Source organism: Protopterus annectens, chromosome 12.part0 (genome assembly GCF_019279795.1).
Source record: "Protopterus annectens isolate FY-2018-M chromosome 12.part0, PAN1.0, whole genome shotgun sequence".
NCBI classification, from domain to species: Eukaryota; Metazoa; Chordata; order Ceratodontiformes; family Protopteridae; genus Protopterus; species Protopterus annectens.
Genome location: NC_056746.1, coordinates 211,997,052 through 212,016,819, shown reverse-complemented (window position 1 = coordinate 212,016,819; position 19,768 = coordinate 211,997,052). Strand labels below are relative to the sequence as shown.

Below are 19,768 nucleotides of genomic sequence, written 5' to 3'. Positions count from 1 at the left end.
GTTTTCTGTAATGTACATACAAGTATGCTGAAGTACACTACACAGTTACTCTGTCTGCTGAAATGTACATACAAGTATACTGAAGTACACTACACAGTTACTCTGTTTTCTGTACTGTACATACAAGTATACTGATGTACACTACACAGTTACTCTGTCTGCTGTAATGTACATACAAGTACGCTGAAGTACACTACACAATTACTCTGTTTTCTGTAATGTACATACAAGTATGCTGAAGGACACTACACAGTTACTCTGTCTGCTGAAATGTGCATACAAGTATACTGAAGTACACTACACAATTACTCTGCTGTAATGTACATGCAAGTATACTGATGTAAACTACACAGTTACTCTGTCTGCTGTAATGTACATACAATGTACATAACTGATGTCCCGCTTACCAGGCTGAACAAGGAGAGGTGACTGTGAGCTGCCTATCGGGAGCTAGGATCCGCCACATAACACACGCACTCAGGTCACTCCAAAGCAAGTACAAATATGACTCCGTCATTGTCCATGCTGGCGTGAATGACCTGAGACGTACCTCCCTGGACTACATGAAAAGAGACATAGAGGAGCTCTCTGATTATGTAGCCCAGGCTGGTATGACCCTGACCAGCATCTTGCCCTCACCAAGAATGATGCCACAATACAAAGACAAGATGATCAGCTTTAATAATTGGCTCAAGTACTGGTGTCATTCTAAGGGGATCCAATGTCTGTCTGCCTGGGATGACATGCTGGACAAGCCACGCTGCTTCGCAAGGGACGGCTTGCACCTGTCACAACTGGGCTTCCGGATATTGGCCAAGGCTCTTGCCACCCCCATAGTGCCTTTTTTGGGCAAGGTTCAAAAGACAAACCCACCTCCTTAGAAAACAAAAATGAAAAAAAACTAAGGGTAATGCTGCTCAACGCCAGAAGTCTAAATCTCAAGATGCAGGCACTCAATGCACTCCTCAGTATGGAGAACATCGACGTCTGTGCAGTAACTGAAACCTGGTTCAAGGCTCCTGAGAGCACCCCAGCACTACCAGGCTATACCTCGTATCATGCTTTTCGCCCCAAAACCCGGGCGAACCACAAAGGAGGGGAGTGTCCATATTCATCAAGGACACCCACACCTCCAGGTTAGTAGCAACACATGAAGCATCAGAGACCATACAGGTGCAACTAACCATAGGCAAAACTGCTATACAACTGGTAGCATGTTACAGACCACCCTCCCAATCTCAGGAACCCCACTCAGCCTTCCTGAAGACATTGGAAGATATGAATGCATCACAAAATACCATCATACTGGGAGACTTCAACTACCCAAACATAGATTGGGTACATTATTCTAGCCCTAACACCCTAGCCCAAAGGTTCCTGGAATTCATAAATTCAAATGCACTGGAACAACTAGTCACCTCTCCCACTAGGGGAGATAATATACTAGACCTGATCATCACAAACATGGGGACAAAATGCTCCACACCGGTGGTATACCCCTCACTAGTGAGATCTGACCACAAACTAATCACTCTGGATATACATATCCCACCTCCACCCCCAGCACAAAAGACCACAGTGAAAAACTTCTCAAAAGCAGACTTCACTCTTCTTAAGACTGAGATGGTATCCTTTAAGCCCACTGGGCCAGTGGATACCACATCCCACAATGCCGAATCCTTCACAAATGCTTTCTATGGACATCTCCAAGAATGCATGGATCATGCAATCCCAAATAAATCCAAGTCCCTCTCCACCAAAGGCAAGCGTCCTGTCTGGTGGACCTCAGCCATTAACAAATTGTATAACAAAAGAAGGAAGCTACTGCACGACAGAGCAAAATCCCATAAAGGGAAGACATCTCTGATCAACATTAGCAGAAAACTACGTTCTTTCATAAAAACATCCAAGGCCAACTTTGAGAGAAAAATCGCTAAGGACACTAAAGATAACCACAAAGCCTTCTTCAGCTATGTAAGAAACCTGGGCAGAAACCCTCAGATATGCTCAGAGTTAGTTCACAACAACAAAAAATACACTGAACCCACAGATATTGCCAACATTCTGGCTGATAGGTTCAGTGCAAATTTCTCCCCTCCCTCACCCCCAAAAGAAGAAATACTTATCCCAGCTGAATGTAATCTCCCTGTCATCTCAGATGTCCAAGTGAGAACCGCCCTCAACAAAGCTAAAAACACAGCATCAATGGGACCTGACGGTATCCCGGGTTGCGTGCTACGTGAACTCCAAGAGGAGCTAAACCCGCACATAAAAATGCTACTTAACCTTAGCCTTACTACAGGATATGTACCTGAACACTGGCGTACAGCAACAGTGGTCCCACTCCACAAAGGGGTACCTCTACAGACCCTGGGAACTACCGCCCCATAAGCTTAACCAGCCTGGTCTGCAAAGCTATGGAAAGAATCATTATGGAACTCAAACAGAGACATAGGGGACCTACAGACACTTGACCCCACCCAGTTCGGCTTTGTAAAGGGCAGATCCTGCCTTTTGAACCTGGTTGACTTTTTCGAAACAGTCACTAGAGCCATTGATGAGGGCAAAGCAGTCCATACAGCCTACCTGGACTTGGCTAAGGCCTTCGACACAATACCCCACTCAGGCATCATAGATAAGCTCACCAGTTTAAACGTAAACCCTTATGTCACTAGATGGGTTGCAAACTGGCTAAAGGACAGAACCCATAAAGTTAAAATCGCTGGAGCAATGTCAGACTCAAAGCCAGTCACAAGTGGTGTCCCACAGGGATCTGTCCTGGGACCCCTCTTGTTCGGCATTTATTTCTCAGATGTTAAAGCAAACATGGGAGGGTTGTGGCTGACAAAGTTCGCAGATGACTGCAAACTAGGCGCCATAGTCAATACACCAGCGGACACATACATCCTACAAAAAGGCCTCACAGAAACGGACAACTGGTGCCGGAGTCACGGCCTTAAACTAAATGCCAAAAAATGTATAGTCATCCCCTTTGGGAAAAACAAAGTACCCACAAATCATCACATAGGAGCAACCCACTGAGTACGGAAAAAGTAATCAGAGACCTAGGAACCCAAGTCGACAGCAACCTCTCATTTGACACCCACGTTGCCAAAGTGGTTAGAAAAACATTCTATCTTGCACACCTCATCATGAAGGGATTCACATCCAGATCCAAGGATGTCATTGTACCCCTATACTCCTCCCTCATCAGACCCATGATTGAGTACAATGCCCCATTTGGTATGTACCTCACCCGGAATTTGCAACAGCTGGAGAGACCACAAAAGTACCTCAGCAAGAGGATCAAGGGTCTCCAACATACGTCTCATTCTGCCAGACTAAAGAAACTCCAGCTCTATTCAGTAGCATACCGCCTGCTCAGAGGTGATCTCTGCCTGACGTACAAGGCCATGTCCAATCAGGATCTGATGGACATGCTCCACCTCAAAAAATCCAAATCCATCAGAACCACAAGAGCTAAAGACTTAAACCTCAGCACAAGTATGAATAGGACATGCTGGAGGGATAGGTTCATAACCCAGAGGCTTCCCATGCTTTGGAACAAGATCCCAGTTCATGTTAGGCAGAGCCCCTCACTGACTCTCTTCAAGAGAAATCTTGATGAGTGGATGGGAGATCGTAAGTTTACCCCAGGGGTCACATCTGTGTCACTGCTAGACAGGGGCACAGTAAACTAATTCTATTACATAAGGGGGCCTTCATTGTGTCACTACTAGACAGAGGCACAGTATTCTAAATCTATTCTGTGCATTTTTGTGCATTTTTGTACCATTTCATGGGGTGGCGAAAGCCACATCACTATGGCTAGGCTTACAAATGCCCCAGGGCAGATAGCCTAGTACTAAACTATGAAACTATGAAACAAGTATGCTGAAGTACACTAAATAATTATTCTGCTATAATGTGAACTGACAAATTTCACACTGCACTTCCATGTGGACACTTCTTTGCTGCCACTAACAGTTTAGTATTAGATCATTTGGTCGCAGGCTTCACTACAGTTCTGTAATGAGCCACAATTCATACAAATATCATGTGACACAAAACTATAAATCTAGCATCATAAACCAACTGAAAGGGGGGAAATGTGTAGCATTTTCTCTATTAGCTTATTATGCAAAAATGTATGCTTTATAAAGCCATCGGCAGAATTTAGTGTTTATTTTCCCATTTAATTTTATTCATTTGTTAACCACCTAATTCCACTAGACCCAACTGTTTCTTTTTAGAGGTGACGTGGAAGTGTTATCTGGCCATGTGTCTTTCAAATAAACAAACAAATAAATAAACAAACTTACTGTTTCACATTTACAGGTTCATTGGTGTCTGCTTTTTTCTGCAAATACTGTACCATAGAGTGTCCATAATGTTTCACAATGGAAAACATCTGAAATATAAAATGAAAATGCTTGTATCTATATATCTTATAACATAAAAGAGAAACATACACATTCTGAAGAGCTCTCCAAACATATTTTTCATAATTCTTTGACCCCATTACCTCTGCCATGAAACTCTTTGCCTAGTAGCAGTTCTACTGACTTAAGTGTTCATTTCTGCAAAATCATGGTCACTTAGGGGTTTGTGTGCGTCAGGGCTTGACTATAGGTGAAGGGGGAAATATAAACCTGTGAAAATGCCAAGTGGAAAATGTGTGTGAGACAAACAGCACAAGTGTTTGTAGATACTCTTTGCTGTTCACAAACTGTGTCTGAGTTTATGTTTTGAATGGAGCTGTGTTGTGTAGTATAAATATGCTGTGAAAGTGAATGTGCGTGCTTGTGAAAGCTCGGTGACCGTAGAATGTGTCATGTCTTTAGTGTGTTAGCATGCCTTTTCTTCTACAGCCATGATGACCTTAGAGTTAGACTGTTAATTTTTGCAGGTGAGAGAGACAGCCTCCATATACAGAATGTAGGGAAATAGTTTGAGTGCATGAATGAGTGTTTTTGTCAATGTGTCTGTATATATGTCAGTCTATCTATTTTGGTATATGGTGTAGGTTTCTGTATGTATCTACATATACATACGTTATGAGTTGTATTCATATCAGTTTGTGTATGATGTATGTGTATGGATTTTGTGAGAGACATGGGCATGATTTTTTAAGTATTTGGAACGCTTGACTGTTAGAATGTAGGATTATGATACAGACATCTTGCCAAAGATGGTGTTGAGAAATTAATCTTCATAGATATATCCTGTATCTATGTGAATTGTGGAACAGCTTAAAAACCTCTCTCTTTTTTTCTTTTTTGTGACAACATCAGTGCATTCTACAACCCTGCCACCATACTGGACACTGGTCACTGCAATCAAAATAAACAGTGCACATGGGAGAAATGAAAGCAGGTGACTATGGGTGTGGGCATATCACAGTGTTGGACTGATTCTGCATCTGGTTTGGCGAGGTCAAAATAGACATGGAATATCGTTTTACCAAAGTAACCTGCAGTGCGGTGGTTCCTACAACCCTCATTAAGATCTCACCTGCTCACTACACAAGACAGGTTGAAACAGAATGGGTGAATAAATGAATGAATGACTGAATCAGCAGACAGAAAAGCAGATTTTGGAAGGGCTTAGGCACCAAGACCAACAACTAACAGATTAGGACTCAAGCTTATTTTTAACTATATCTGACAAAATATGCCTCATCAATGAGTGATTATGTATAGCAGCATAGCTTTTGGAATCTTTAGCAAGTTTACTGTCCCCCTGGTCTCTGACAGAAGACATTAGGTACTGTATTCTAATATCTATTAGGGGCTGGCATAATGGTTAAGGTCTTCTTCACAGATATGAAGTACAGGGTTTGATTCTGAGCTCTGGTTATTAGTTAAAATTGAAATAATCTGCATATTGATAATATCCTACAATCAGCAAGATACTGTTTAAATGAAAATGCTATATTGTTAGGTTTATTTTTAAAGAATTTTAGGACAGAATTTAATTAAATAGTATGCAGAGTAAATAAAGAGGCAGGCAAAATATATCCCCAGTACCTAATTGGAAAGTTCTACATTTGGGTACACTCCATTCAGAAGTATTTGAGCAAATAACATCAATGGTATGAAGAAATATTTAAATATTACATGACAGAGAGCTGAAACAAGCTAGAATTGATGTTTTAAAGCTGTGACATTAACTAGAGAGAAATAGAATATGAGTCTAGGACATGGACCAACACAAAGCCCTGTCAGTATATTCTGAATCCTACAGACTGCTAAGAGGTGACCTGTATCTGGCCAACAAGGCACCTTCCATCCCATTAATTTACTGCACATCAGCAAGTCAAATGGCATCAGAAATACTCAGTCTAAGTAAGCCTCTTCTGCAACATCAATAGAATGGTTAGAAGGGACAAGTATATCTTGCAGAGGATATGGCTGCTCTGGAACAGGCTCCCCATCCACATTAAAACAAAGTTCATCCCTGTCCAAATTCAACTGCAACTTGGATTTATGGATGTGAGACAGAAAACTTACTCCAGGACTGCCCTCTGTACTACTAATGGAGTGAGGCAGCTCTTAAATGCTTTATCCCAGGCATGGGTCCCCTCACATTATCTATGGTATGAACCCAGTTATAATATGCAATTATCAACCATGGGATGGCCAGTCTCTAACCAAATGGGATAGGTTATTACAAGCACAAAAGGGGAAATTGGCTTAAAATGGGCCAGTAGGGCAGCTAGCTTGGTAAATACCAATGAACCTATGAACATGAGATTTTATATGGAGATTGTCTTGTGCAAAATACCAGTCAAGTATGACAGCAGTCTAAACGAGCTGGGGAGACTGTGTTCTTTTAAGCTTAGCACAAAAGAAGAAACTAGAAATGATTTGTTTTAAGACCTTTCATGGTTTTTGGACATTACTAGTACAAACTCGGTTATGTGTGGGCTAGCACTGTTAAAAGAGGGAGAAGTGTCATATCACTGGATAAAATAGAGAAGGACGAAAAATAAATACAAACAGTATTAACACCTACTATGGGTCCTTTGAAGATTACTGTGTCCTGAGTTATTATACAACAAAAGAATGGAAAAAAATAAAGAAGGGCCGAACAGACTGTGGATGGTTGTTTGTAAGAGGAAGTGGGTAGGGTACTAATATGTTGTTCTGTTCATATCTAGTGGTAAGTGACTGCTACACAACTATAACTGGTTTTGCTCTTTTTAATGTGTATTTTGGTTTATTGTATTTTTTAATAAAATACTCCTGCTCTGTAGGAGCAGGAAGTATAGAGATGCTTCCTTTTGAGGACTACAAGGCAGACATCTCCTCCTAGTGAAGATACTGATGTGATAAAGGACTGTAAAAGTATTTTCGTTTCTGCTGTATTGCATAAAGAAACATTACAAAGACTTATGCCTGTTTCATACTCTCAAAATTCCATTTCGGATTCCATTCTACAGATATTACGGAAGGAATCAAGGAGGAGGCTCAAGGTTGCTAAAGGAGATAAGGAGATGGTAAACTGCTATTGGAGTTGTTTGCAGCAAGTTGGAAAGTCCTAAATGAAAACTGCATTAGCCACGCATGCTAGACATGCAGAGGTGCATTCAGACATTGCATTTCAAGCAGAGACAGATCACTGATAAGTCCTTCTTTTGTTGTAGTGCTTCTCAGAATTATGCAGACTACTCTTTGCAAAAGAGAAAGTAAGGAATGTTTATTTTCTTTATAAAGGATCTGCTCTTATGCTTTCTTACAGGTACTTATTTTAACATAAAACTAATGGTTCCAGTGGGCTTTTGGCCCTAGCAGATCACAGCCCTTATCCATATGCCTAAAGAGAATGCATATATTGTTTTGTGACTATTAAAAACTAAGGACTTTTCTTGTAGATGTTGAACACTGACATTTAGGAGTCTTAGGACTGATTTTTAACAGACAAACTTGTGTATGCTTTTTTCAAGACTGAAAAACTGTCTCAGTTCAATGTACATTTGCATTGCTTTTTCACTAGAAAAAAAACATTTGGACAGCACTCATAAATGGACTGAGATTTTCATAGTGCTGATAATGAAGTTTGTCATTTAAGTAACATTATTTTTACCGTCAAATGCTGGAGGAGGTGGCTCATTATAGCAGCCGACCTGACAACTGTTGCATTTGTTGGAATGCTCATCATTTATAACTAATGACGTCCCTCAGCTGAATTTCTCCAAGTCTTTTGGGTTTCCAATACCATGTCAGAAATGGATCCCATTCCTGAGTCAGGGTACAATTAGAATTCATGAAATTAGTATTGTTTCAGTCTTTGATGTTAGCCAAGAATGCCCTTGTCAGCACCCGCAATGTGCACAGAATTCTCCTTTTGTAATTCATACAGGGTTACATATATTGCCCAACATGTATAAGTAGGATTGTAAATTCTTTTTTATTAGGCCTATTACTTCAAACACTATTGGACAAGTATGGGTATCTGTCTTGCACACTGCTCTCATTTCTGCCTGCAAACCTTGGTATTTTATGACTTTGTGTTTATCTGTATGCAAGACACTGTAATCACTGGGTGTAGCAGTTTCATTGATCAATGCTACTTTTGTTGGTTTTCTCGCATCTTTTTTGAACTGTTGGTAATGGTTGTTACCATGTGATATAACCTTGATCATTCTCTATAATGCTTTGAGGGTTCATGTTTCTAATGCTTCTCAGCTAATTCTGTACTGTAGTGTTTACATAATCCTCAGCACAATAGTTTTGCCACATTATTGTGCCTTTCAGTATACAGGTCCTTTGCCATGAGTGAATTACACCCAACAACTCGACATGCAACTGCTTCTTCTTTACAGAATCTTCATTTGTCTGTTTCTCCCACTCTTTCAACTGACTTTTGTGAACCAATGTGAAAGTACTTCACTATCTTGGGCAGCCAGTTATTAGCCTTTCATCTTCTGGTTTCAGTTCAGCTCTCCTTAACCATTCCTGCATCAAATCTTGGTCAAAATGAGATTATTCCAGGAGATCTCTGTGCAGGCCTCTATATTTACAATCTTTCCAATTTTCTTTCTTTCTCATTTGATCTTTTCCTTGCATTCTTTCTTTTCTTTTGCCAAATTATGTTTGTGTCTGATTTTTGTCTTCTGATTTGATTTCCATTCTGGTTTGATGCCAGAATACTTATATAACACTAAGCAAAGATATCATCTTAGACTTATTCTCCTCATGTTTTAAAATGTTCACACTTGGATCTGATGAAGTTAGAAGATGTGTACGCAGTCCCACAATGGCAGATCTATATATGTAATCAATTTCACTCCCTCTGGAGTGATGATATATAATCTTAGTATATGCTGATTTTTATATATATCGTTTGATAAGAATGAAGCATTTTTTACTGTTTTAATGTCCAATTGATCTAATACTTTTGGGACTAGTCAATCACTCCAAAACTGTAAGTTAGGACGGGAAGAGCAAATTGATTTCTAGCCTGGATTTTATTCCTAGAGGTAGAGTCAGTTTAAAGTATTAGTTTTACTCCTCAAAATATTTCCTTACTGAGCTTTATTCTATTTGTTCATGTTTTATTTTTGATCCTTCATCTGTTTCCAAATATTTATATACTCCCTCCTACTCAACTTCCTTTATATCACATTGCTGCCGCAGATTGATATTTTGTTAATGCTGCAGATTTCCTATTTTGAATATTGCTTTTGCACATTTATCAAGACCAAACGTCATTCTTACATCTTCTGAGAACAATTTAACCATTTGTACTTTTGCTTTCAACTCAAGATCTGACAAACTATACAATTTTAAGTCGTCTACAAAAAGTAGATGAGAAATCTTTAAACAAGGTAATTTTTCTGGGAGCCATACTGTAAAGATAGCCTAATTGGTTAAATAAATAGCTCAATGGGTTAATGGCAAAACAAAACAGTAGCAGTGACAAAGAATCTCTGAAATATCCCCCTTTGAATTTGTATCCATGGGATAATAATTTGCCCTTTATCGTGGCTCAATTGCAAAGTGGTTTGCCACTGTTTCATGGTCACTCACTATAATGTAATTGATTAATATAGAGCGTAACTTAGACATCTGTAAGCATTTCTTTATCCTTCAATGTGGGGACGCTGATGATGGGTGTCTCTTCAGTATATGGATATAAGTAATATTTTTATAAAGATGTTAGTGCTTTTAGTCAGAAGTTAGATACTCTGTCTGAGCCTAGGGTTTTCCATTTATGAGATTTTCTTAATTTTGTCTCAGTTTCTCTGGCTGTTATTTCATCCCTTTCATATCCTCTTCACTAAAGCTTCTTACTGTTTCTTCTAATTCTTCTGTTCGTTCAGCATCTTTATTACATTCAGCAGGGTATTCATAAATACTTCTCCAAAATGTGCTGATTTCTTTTTTTCTATTCCTTTTAGTCCCTATAAAACCTTTTTGGATCATCAACAAATTGCTTACTTTGTACTTTTCCTTTATATTTATCTGTATATTATATATATATATATATATATATATATATATATATTAGGTTTTTCTGCTTGTGTTGATATGTTTTGTTTATTTTTGGCAACAGTGTATGATAAATCCTAGTCTGTTTTGACTCTCTGCATTGCTTTTACCACATCTATCTTTCTAAATATTTTTGATTATCTATTCCATTTTCTAACAGGGATACTTGTCATTTTGTTTTATAGTTTTCTCTATCTGAAACTTCTATAGCAGCATTTTACTTGTTTCCTTCATTTCCTTTGTTTTTGTGGTAACAGTTTATCTGTGATTAGTTTAGCTGTGTTGTAATATACTCTGCTTATTTCTGTTTTATCATGTGAATTTCTCTTAGCAGTCCTGATTATGGTGTTCTTCGCTTTTACCAATCTTTTAACATTTTAGGGATTATTTACTTCCTGTAATCTATTTCTTTCATCTTAATATGTCTATACATCTCTAAATCAAGCAGGTCTTTCTTTAAATCCTTTTTTTCTGGATTGACAGCATCCTCTTTGCTCACTGTTTCCAGTAAATATTCTACAGAAAGTTTCAGAACATCTTTCTGTGACGGATCTTCTTCAGATACACACAGTTCCATCTGCCGCTTCTTTATATGGAAACACTTTGATCCATCACTCTACAAGATTACCTCTGTCAGAACTGCCACTGTTTTCTGGTCCTTCCCTTGCTGTGCAACTTCAGATGTACTTCTGTACCAGTCTCCTACAGAAGGCTCTAGAGCATCACCATGTGACAATTCTTCCAATGCCTCCCACTCCACTTGTTGCTCCTTAACCTGAGGGACCCACTGTTCCATCATTACTCTCCAAACTAAATCCATAAGTTCAATTTCTATTTGTTTTACTTGTGCCTTACAAAACCTCTTTTCTACATAACACCTCCACTTTCTTATTTATTTTTTGTACTGTAGCACTTTCCATATCCTAGTGCCTTTCTCTGTATTTCTCCTCAGATATCTTTGGAGCTACTTTTTTGTATTGATTAGTTTAGATTTCTCCTTTTGATAAATACTGCACCATACCATTTCTATTTGCTAGCCACCCAGTGGTGTAAACCTGGACTCTAGATGATTGTCAGTATTGAAGCGACACACCAACCCCATGTGCAAAAATGTAAAAAAGGGTTTGTGGATGGATAGATGGATGGATGGTTCTCTTTAAGAACTTATAAAGATCTCTGGGTTTCGGTCTTTATATTTTTGCAGTTCCTCTATAGCTTCTTTTTCTAAGCAGCCCAAAGTTTCTTCATTTATATAATGTTTTTCACTGATCTGTTGTATTAATGAATACAATTTTTTATTTAAAGTTTTTGACAGTTTTTTGTACACTTATTTTTCTTTGCACTAATTTCTCTCTTAATCTTTCTGAATATTCTATGTCTGGAAATTCTGTTTTTTTTTTTTGTGTAGTAGTAACAATGGATAATTTCTTCCTTATCCTCAACAGACAACTTTGTCATCTTTATGGCTCTTTTTTCCCTGTCAGTTTTTGTGTGGGTTTTTTTTTTGTTTGTTTCTTTTTTTTAGGACTACTTTTCCTTCTACCACAGGAGTTAAGTCTTCCACCCTGAACCTGGCCTAACCCTGTTGTAGGAATGCTTCTATGCCCTGAGGATTCTACACTTCCTTTTTTTCCTAATCCTGGCACCAATGTGTACACAAACGTGTATACCAGGATTGGGCACTTTTTTATTCCAAGCTGTCTTTTTTTATTTTTAACCTTTCTCCATGAAATATGCTAAATAAAATACAGTCTATACTTAAGTATCATCTTGGTAAGATTTTGTGAAATTAGGGTCTACTAAGTGAAGGTACTCACCAACACATGCAGATAAATTCAGTTCCAGCAATACCACATCCCTTTTCTTGCAAATTTCATCTCTCCATTCAGTCCCCCCCCCCCCCCCGATTGTCCTGATAGGTTTTATACATGTTGTAAGACTAAGATGCATTTTAGCTGGGAAAGTGAACCTAAATTCTTAAGGTGCAGTGAATCTGGTCACTTTTAGCTAGACTGCTCTCTTAAATGACTGCATGAGGTGGTATGTGGTGAGGTAGTTTCTGTACCTTGTGATCTGCCTGGTCAGCTGGCACAGGCCCAATGTGTGAGGTAGATGTTGGCCAATTGAGCAAGCAGAGCACCCAGGGGGAAGTGGGTATCACACAGCTGATCAGACACATACCTGCGGTGGATATCAGACAGCTGATCAGAGACCTTGGGAAGAGGTGGCTATCAGACAGGTGAGATGGTACAGGCCTGGGAGGATGTAGATATCAGACTGCTAAGTATGCACAGACTGGGGGGAGGTGGATATCAAATTACTGAGCATACAAAGGCTGGGGGAAGTGGATGCCATGGATATGGAACATTCTGCAGTTTGTTTAGAAGCAGAAGTACATGCTGTCATGATGACTGAAAGGAAACTGGCTGCTGGGAAATATGTCAAAAAACTGAAAACAAAAAAAGAAGTAAAGCAGGAAGCCTGGGAATAAAACCTGGTCAGCAAAGGGATAAATATATACATAAATCATGTCCTTAAATGTTAACAGCTTAAAGTCTAGGCAGTGGCACTTGCTGATTGTTGATTGGCTTCAGAAGGACTGTGATATTGTTTGCCTCCAGGATGTTTGGTTGTTTTCTAAGCTTGAGACAGATACATACCTCTCAACTGTACAGATTTTCGCAGAATATCTACATTTTTGCCTCATATTTTTAGTTTGTTTCTCATAAAAAAAGAAGTTATGTACTCACCATAAACTTCCATCTGAGTAGGTAAACTTCATTTGTCAGCAACCTGTGGGTTACGGATCCGACACGGATCCAAGCCGGCAGCATACCAAGCAAAAAGATCCGAGCTCCAAGCTCCTCCCCCTTACCCATACTACATTGCAACCTCCTTCCAATCCTCAGATCGCGTTTGCCACCTGCACATAATAACAAAACAACTAACAACCTGAGACACCTGACTCAAGGACAAAGTGAAGTTCATAAGTCCAAACCTCGAGCTCAGCTAAATAACCATGAAGGTCAGGGGGAAGGAGGAAGGGACGGTTGCTGACAAATGAAGTTTACCTACTCATATGTAACGTTATAGTGAGTGCATAACTTCTTTATCTGAAGTAGTTAACTTCATTTGATCAGCAACCTGTGGGACAGAGTCCCCAGCTACCCGAATCTTGGGAGGCCCTTAAGGAAGAATATTCCGGAGCACTGCAGAGCCAAACGCAGCCCTTCCCCTATACACCAAATCCAGTTTATAATGAGAGATAAAGGTGTGAGTGGACGCCCAGGTAGCCACTGAACAAATGTCATTCAGGAAAACTCTAGACCAGAATGCAGCAGACGTTGCCATAGAACGCGTAGAATGAGCATGAACTCCCACCAGTTCTGGTAAGCCAGATACTCTGTATGCTTGTAAGATACAACTCAAAATCCACCTGGTGAGAGTCACCTTTGAAACTGGTTTCCCTAGAAAAGGCTTAGCAAAGGAGAAAAAAAGTTGATCAGATTTTCGAAAGACAGCTGTCCTGTGCAAATAAAAACGTAGCAGTCTGTGAACATCCAGCAAATGAAGTTTATATTCTCCTTTATTCTGGAAATTAGGCAAAAAGACGGGCAAATTAATGGACTGATTAATGTTCATCTCAGAAGCAACTTTTGGGAGAAAAGAGGGATTAGTCCAGAGACATACCCTATCCTTATGAAACACAAGGTATGGAGGTTTGATACAGAGAGCCTGAAGCTCCGACACTCTCCTGGCTTAAGTAATTGATACCAAAAAAGCTGTCTTCCATGACAAGAACTTCAGATCAACAGAAGCTGTGGGTTCAAAGAGAGGCACAACTAACGCCTGAAGAACTAAGGTCAGATCCCATGGCGGAGATGAATTTCTAACAGGGGGTCTCAAAAGAAAAGTGCCTTTTAGAAAGGTCTTACAAACTGTGGCAGCAGCGAGGGAACCAAAGTTGTCCCAGTATGAAAATGGGAAATGGCAGTCAGCTGAACCTTCACAGTAGATGAGCTGGCCCCTTGCTGAAAAATATGAGACAAGAATTCCAGTACCGCTGAAACAGGAGCGGTGAAAGGATTCAAGTTCTTTTGTGAAGCCCAAATTGAAAAACGTTTCCATTTGTTATTGTAAATTTTCCTGGTAGAGGGTTTATGTGCCGCCACCAGGATAGACTTGACTCGGGAAGAGATACTGGAAGTCCTGGCAACTAGGGGAACTGGATCAGCCAAGCTGAGAGCTTGAGACCATCCAGGTTCGGAGAAGCCATTCCCAAGGGATGAGAAATCAGATCCGGAATGGGATCCAAGATTCAGAGTAGAGCTATAAGATGAGACCGCAGGCAGGGGAATCAAACTTGACGAGGCCAGAATGGGGCTATGAGGATAATCTTGCTCCCCAACTGGCGAGCATTCTGCAGAAATTTTGTCAGAAGCGGAAATGGAGGAAACGCATAAAGAAGACTGGGCAGCCAAGCATGGACTACAGCGTCTCTGGGAGCTTCTCCCAAAGGAGGTATTAGAGCAAAAAACTTGCTGCACTTCACGGTGGAAAGCGATGCGAAGAGATCGCAGCAAGGCTGACCCCACTTGAGGAAGATCTGTTCCGTTACAGAAGGATTCAGAGACCGCTCGTAAGGAGAGAGGACAGTTCTGCTCAATTTGTCCGCCAGTATGTTGGACTGACCTGGAATGTGCATTACTAACAGGAAGCGGTTGGTGGAGGTCTCCCATTCCCAAACTCTCATGGCTTCTTGGCAAAGGGGTAAGACCTGGTTCCCCCCCCGTCTGTTGATATACCAAACCACTGACATATTGTCCGACTGGATCGCAATAGTCCCCGAAGGAAGAAAGGCATGGAGGGCCTGCAACGCCAAGAGGACCACTCTCATCTCCAGGACATTTATATGCAGTACGGTCTCGGTTTGAGTCCACGTGCCTTGGACAGTCCTGCCCGCACAATGCCCCCACCCCACCCTAGGCGGGAGGCGTCCATGGTCATTGTGGCCTGGGGTGGTGACATAACAAAAGGTTGTCCTTCTCGAAGGGCTAGGGATTGAAGCCACCACATGAGGCAGTTCCTGCAAACCCTGCTGAGGGGAATCGGGAAGTCTAAAGGGTGGTGTAGAACAGACCACTGGACCTGCAATGTCCAATGTAGAACCCTCATGTGCAGAAGAGCGTAAGGAATCAGATTGATCGCTGCCGCCATGGACCCCAAAGTTCTCAGGACTAATTCTGCTGGGGGAGCAGGGGATTGAAAGAGGGTTAGTACATGCAGAGTCATGCTGTGAAGTCTGTCTGATGTTAGGAAGGCCCTGGCCTGGACGGTATCTATCCTGGCTCCTATGAAGTCTAACACTTGAACAGGCTGGAGGAAGGACTTCTTGACGTTTATGGTTATCCCCAACCAGGGTGACTCAGGAGGAAGAAATCCCTGGCTAATGAAAGTAGATGCCTGGTGGGGGCGATGAGGAGCCAGTCGTCTAGGTACAGGAAGACCTGTATGCCCTGGAGCCTCAGGTGGGCCGCTACAACTGCCATGACCTTGGTGAACACCCTGGGGGCTTTGGTGAGACCGAAGGGTAGGACCTTGAACTGGTAATGACTGGCTCCTAGCCAAAAGCGGAGAAACCTCCTGGACCGTCTTTCCATGAGAATATGGTAGTACGCATCCTTGAGGTCTATGGAGCACATCCAGTCCTCCTCCTGCAAGAGGGGCAGGATGGACTGAATCGTGACCATCTGGAATTTCTCTTTGGCAACAAAAAGGTTCACTGTTGACAGGTCGAGAATCAGCCTTAAGTCCCTAGTCTTTTTTGGCACTAGAAAGAACCTGGAGTAGATGCCTGATCCAGACTGTTCTGGGGGCACATGCTGGATGGCTCTTTTCTCTAACAACTTTTTATTTCCAAAGCCACGGCCTCCCTTTGAGTGGGTGGGACATCTGGGGGGCGTCTTGAGTAAGGGGGCTCGTTGATGAAGGGGACTGAATAGCCTCTGGATATTATCTGAAGCACCCAGCGATCTGTTGTGATGGACTCCCATTGAGCCAGGTGCCTCGAAAAATGCCCCCCGACTGCCTCCAGAGAGGAGCAGTCGGGCAACTGCTCAGGGCTGTTGCGCAGGTCAGTCGGAAAAGGGTTCCCCTGACCTGAAGTTCTTTGGTCCCCCTCTGCCTCTGGGCCGGCATCCACCTTGTCCCCCTCTGCCTTTTGGGGGAGGAGGAGTCCTGTGCGTTGCGGGCCTGCTGAGATTTCCAGAACCACATCTTCTTCTGCCCTTGCTGGTTCCTAGAAAAGGACTTTTGAGGGGTAGAGAAGCGTATTCCAACGGCTGACAGCATTTTCCCATCTTTCTCGCTCTGGACCAGCATCTTGTGGACGGTCTTCCCGAAGTGGGTCGACCCGTCAAAGGGTGCATTCGAGAAGGATGCCTTGAAGGGTTCGGAGAAATTGCAAAGTCGAAGCCAGGCATGATGCCTTAAGGCGATACCGGACCCGCTAGCTCTACCGGCTCCTTCCATGACATGTGAAAGTAGTCGCATAGAAGTATTGGACAATGACTTAAGAGTGGCCACACGAGCCGAGAAAGTCCATTTATCCTCGCCGACATGGACTCTGGGGGAGACTCAGCGTATTCCTTGACCAGGTCCTGCTGCAGTCTGATTACATGGGCCAAATAACACAGCGCCCTTATAGAAAAGGTAGCTGAAGCAAAAGTCCACTTTCCAATACGGTCCATTGCCTGAGATTCCTTGGCAGGGGTATGGATGGAAGAACTTTCCTGGGATAGTTCCTTTTTGGTGGCTGCTGCCACCACCATGGCATCAACCGGGGAACCCTTGCTCCACGAAGCTCTGTCTGCAGGAGGACTGAGAACCTTATCGGGCCTTCTAGGCATCGGCTCTACAGTGTCCAGCTCCTTCCACGCCCTGGTAGTAATGAGGTCGACCAGGAGGTTGGCCGGGAGGACACACCCAAGAGGTAGATGGGCCTGTGTCGAACGCCTCCAAGAATACCGACTCATCCGAGGAGGGTTTTTGGGCGGACCCCCCCCCCTTTGGCAGAGTATTTCCATAATATCTCCAAAGGAGACACTGTCGGGGGGTGATTTGGGGGGAACCTCCCCTTCCTCCAAATCGGTATCCTCAGGGAGGGACTCAGGGGAGTCCAAGTGACTCCTTTTGCACAGGCGTTTGTGAGGGACCTCCTCGGGGGGACTGTCCGAGGGGGGCTCACCCACAGATTCATGTTCCTCCAAGGGAACTGGCTGGGGCGTCAACAGCACAGGCTGTCCCTGGGGGTAAAGGATGATGGAGGACAAACTGAGCTGCAAGGGAGCGGGGGTGGACCCTGAGGAAACAGTGAGGGGTCTCGATCCTCCAGAGAGAACCCTCTCCACCACGTCGAACGCCGAAGGGGAACCGGCCTCTCTAAGACAGGTGGCCGGTGCCCTCGGATCCGATGAGGGGATCGGTGCCGGAGCCGAAGAGATCGGACCCAAGAGGACGGTGTGCTCCGACTGCAAAGCAGCCGAAGACACACTCACCCCCTCAGATCAGACGCCCAGCTCTTGGCTCTGAGAACTCAGATCCGAAAGCGGATCCAATAAGCTCAAGGGCATGGCCGGCGTCGAGGTAGCAATAACCATCAGCGCCGACCCCCTGAATCCAGGTCTCCTCTGATCCGAAGACTCCGAAATCCAGTGGTAGATTGGAGAAGGAGCTATCTGGGCAAACCGTGGAGCTGAAATCCCCCCCCAGAGTGGGGGGAGGCAGCAGCACTCCCATCTGCAGCTGAGTTTGCAAAAATCGACGCATCATCCGGTCCATAGCTGCCTCCGAATTGCTTCGAGTAGACCTGGAGGAAGCCGCCGACACGACGACGACCTCGAGGCTGGTCGGGTTTTCTCCTCCGGCTCCGGGGGGAAACATGGAGAACGGAGCCGTGGGGAGGAAGGCTTGAACACTCTTAGAGGAGAAGAGACCACCTTCGTGGGAGGGGCCGAAGGGTCCAAATCGGCCTGCCGCTTGTGGCTTCTCTCTCTTTTTCTCTCTCTCTCTCTCTCCCTTCTCTCTTTTTTATCTTTCTTGGCCTCTCGTTCTCCCTGAGACAAGGTGGGAGGGTGAGTCCCAGACAGGGGAAGAGGGCCAGTCGGCTGGGCAGCTGCAACCGCGGCTGTCACTACGGAGAGGGAAGGAGAAGAAGCTGATTCCGCAAGTAGAAGACCCGCCAGAATCAGCTTGTTCTTCCTATCCCTTAAGGCTTGGGGGTTAAAGGCCGCACAAATCTGGCAGCCCAAGGAAAGGTGATTAACCCCCAAGCAAATCACACACTGAGTGTGACCATCTGCTGGCGACAGCTTATGGCCACACTCAGGACATTTAGAAAAGGTCACTTTGTGGCTTTCAGCCATACCAAGAGCACACACACAGCCACACAAGCGCACCTGAAAGAGGGAAAAAATAGGGGCCTACAAAGGGATGAGAAAGTGTCAAAGGTAAAGGAGAAATAAAGGCTAGGTAGAAGGAAAAACGTGTAGAAAGGTATTAAAATACACTCACACACCAGTAAAGAAGACCAAAAGAGAAGTTTGAAGAAAAAAATTGCTAAACTTGCCTGGAGCTCTAAGAATCCCGTGCTTGGCAAAGCCGCGGCAAACAAGATCTGAGGATTGGAAGGAGGTTGCAGTGTAGTATGGGTAAGGGGAGGAGCTTGGAGCTAGGATCTTTTTGCTTGGTATGCTGCCGGCTCGGATCCGTGTCGGATTCGTAACCCACAGGTTGCTGATCAAATGAAGTTAACTACTTCAGATTTGTAGTTCTCTGGCAAGCTGTTTCCAAATCATTGAGTAATGAAGTCAGAAAATAATGATAGACATTTGAATTTCAAACTTCATACTCTTCATAAAAAATATGTTAATGGAATACCTGTTATTCTATCAACTTTCTAAGTCTGTAAGAACAATATTTAAAAACTGTCCATATTTTTGGACCTTTGTCCCCCCATTACTTATGACTTTGCCCAGATTTCTTGACCTAAGATGTTGGGAGGTATGCTAAGCTATTGAAGGAGGTGAGTTTTTATTTTATTTTTTTTGCTTTTGAGTAATAATCTGGGACAAGCATCTTATGTCTGAAATCCAGAGAGTGGGTGTGGAATGTAGGCTATTGTATGTGGATTGTTGTATTGTATTATGGATAACATCATTGACAGACCTCAGTGCTTTGCCAGAGATGGTCTACATCTGTCACCCGTACTGAGC

General features: G+C 42.8%; 1 protein-coding gene across 1 annotated transcript in view; it reads right to left on the bottom strand.

Annotated features, from left to right (window-relative positions):
• LOC122816456 (cytochrome P450 3A2-like) overlaps positions 1-19,768 on the bottom strand; it is a 525,311-nt gene that overhangs the window by 248,637 nt on the left and 256,906 nt on the right. The window contains exon 6 of the mRNA XM_044089264.1: positions 4,323-4,411. Within this exon, the coding sequence (XP_043945199.1) occupies positions 4,323-4,411 (89 nt within the window). The remainder of the gene's footprint in view (positions 1-4,322; positions 4,412-19,768) is intronic.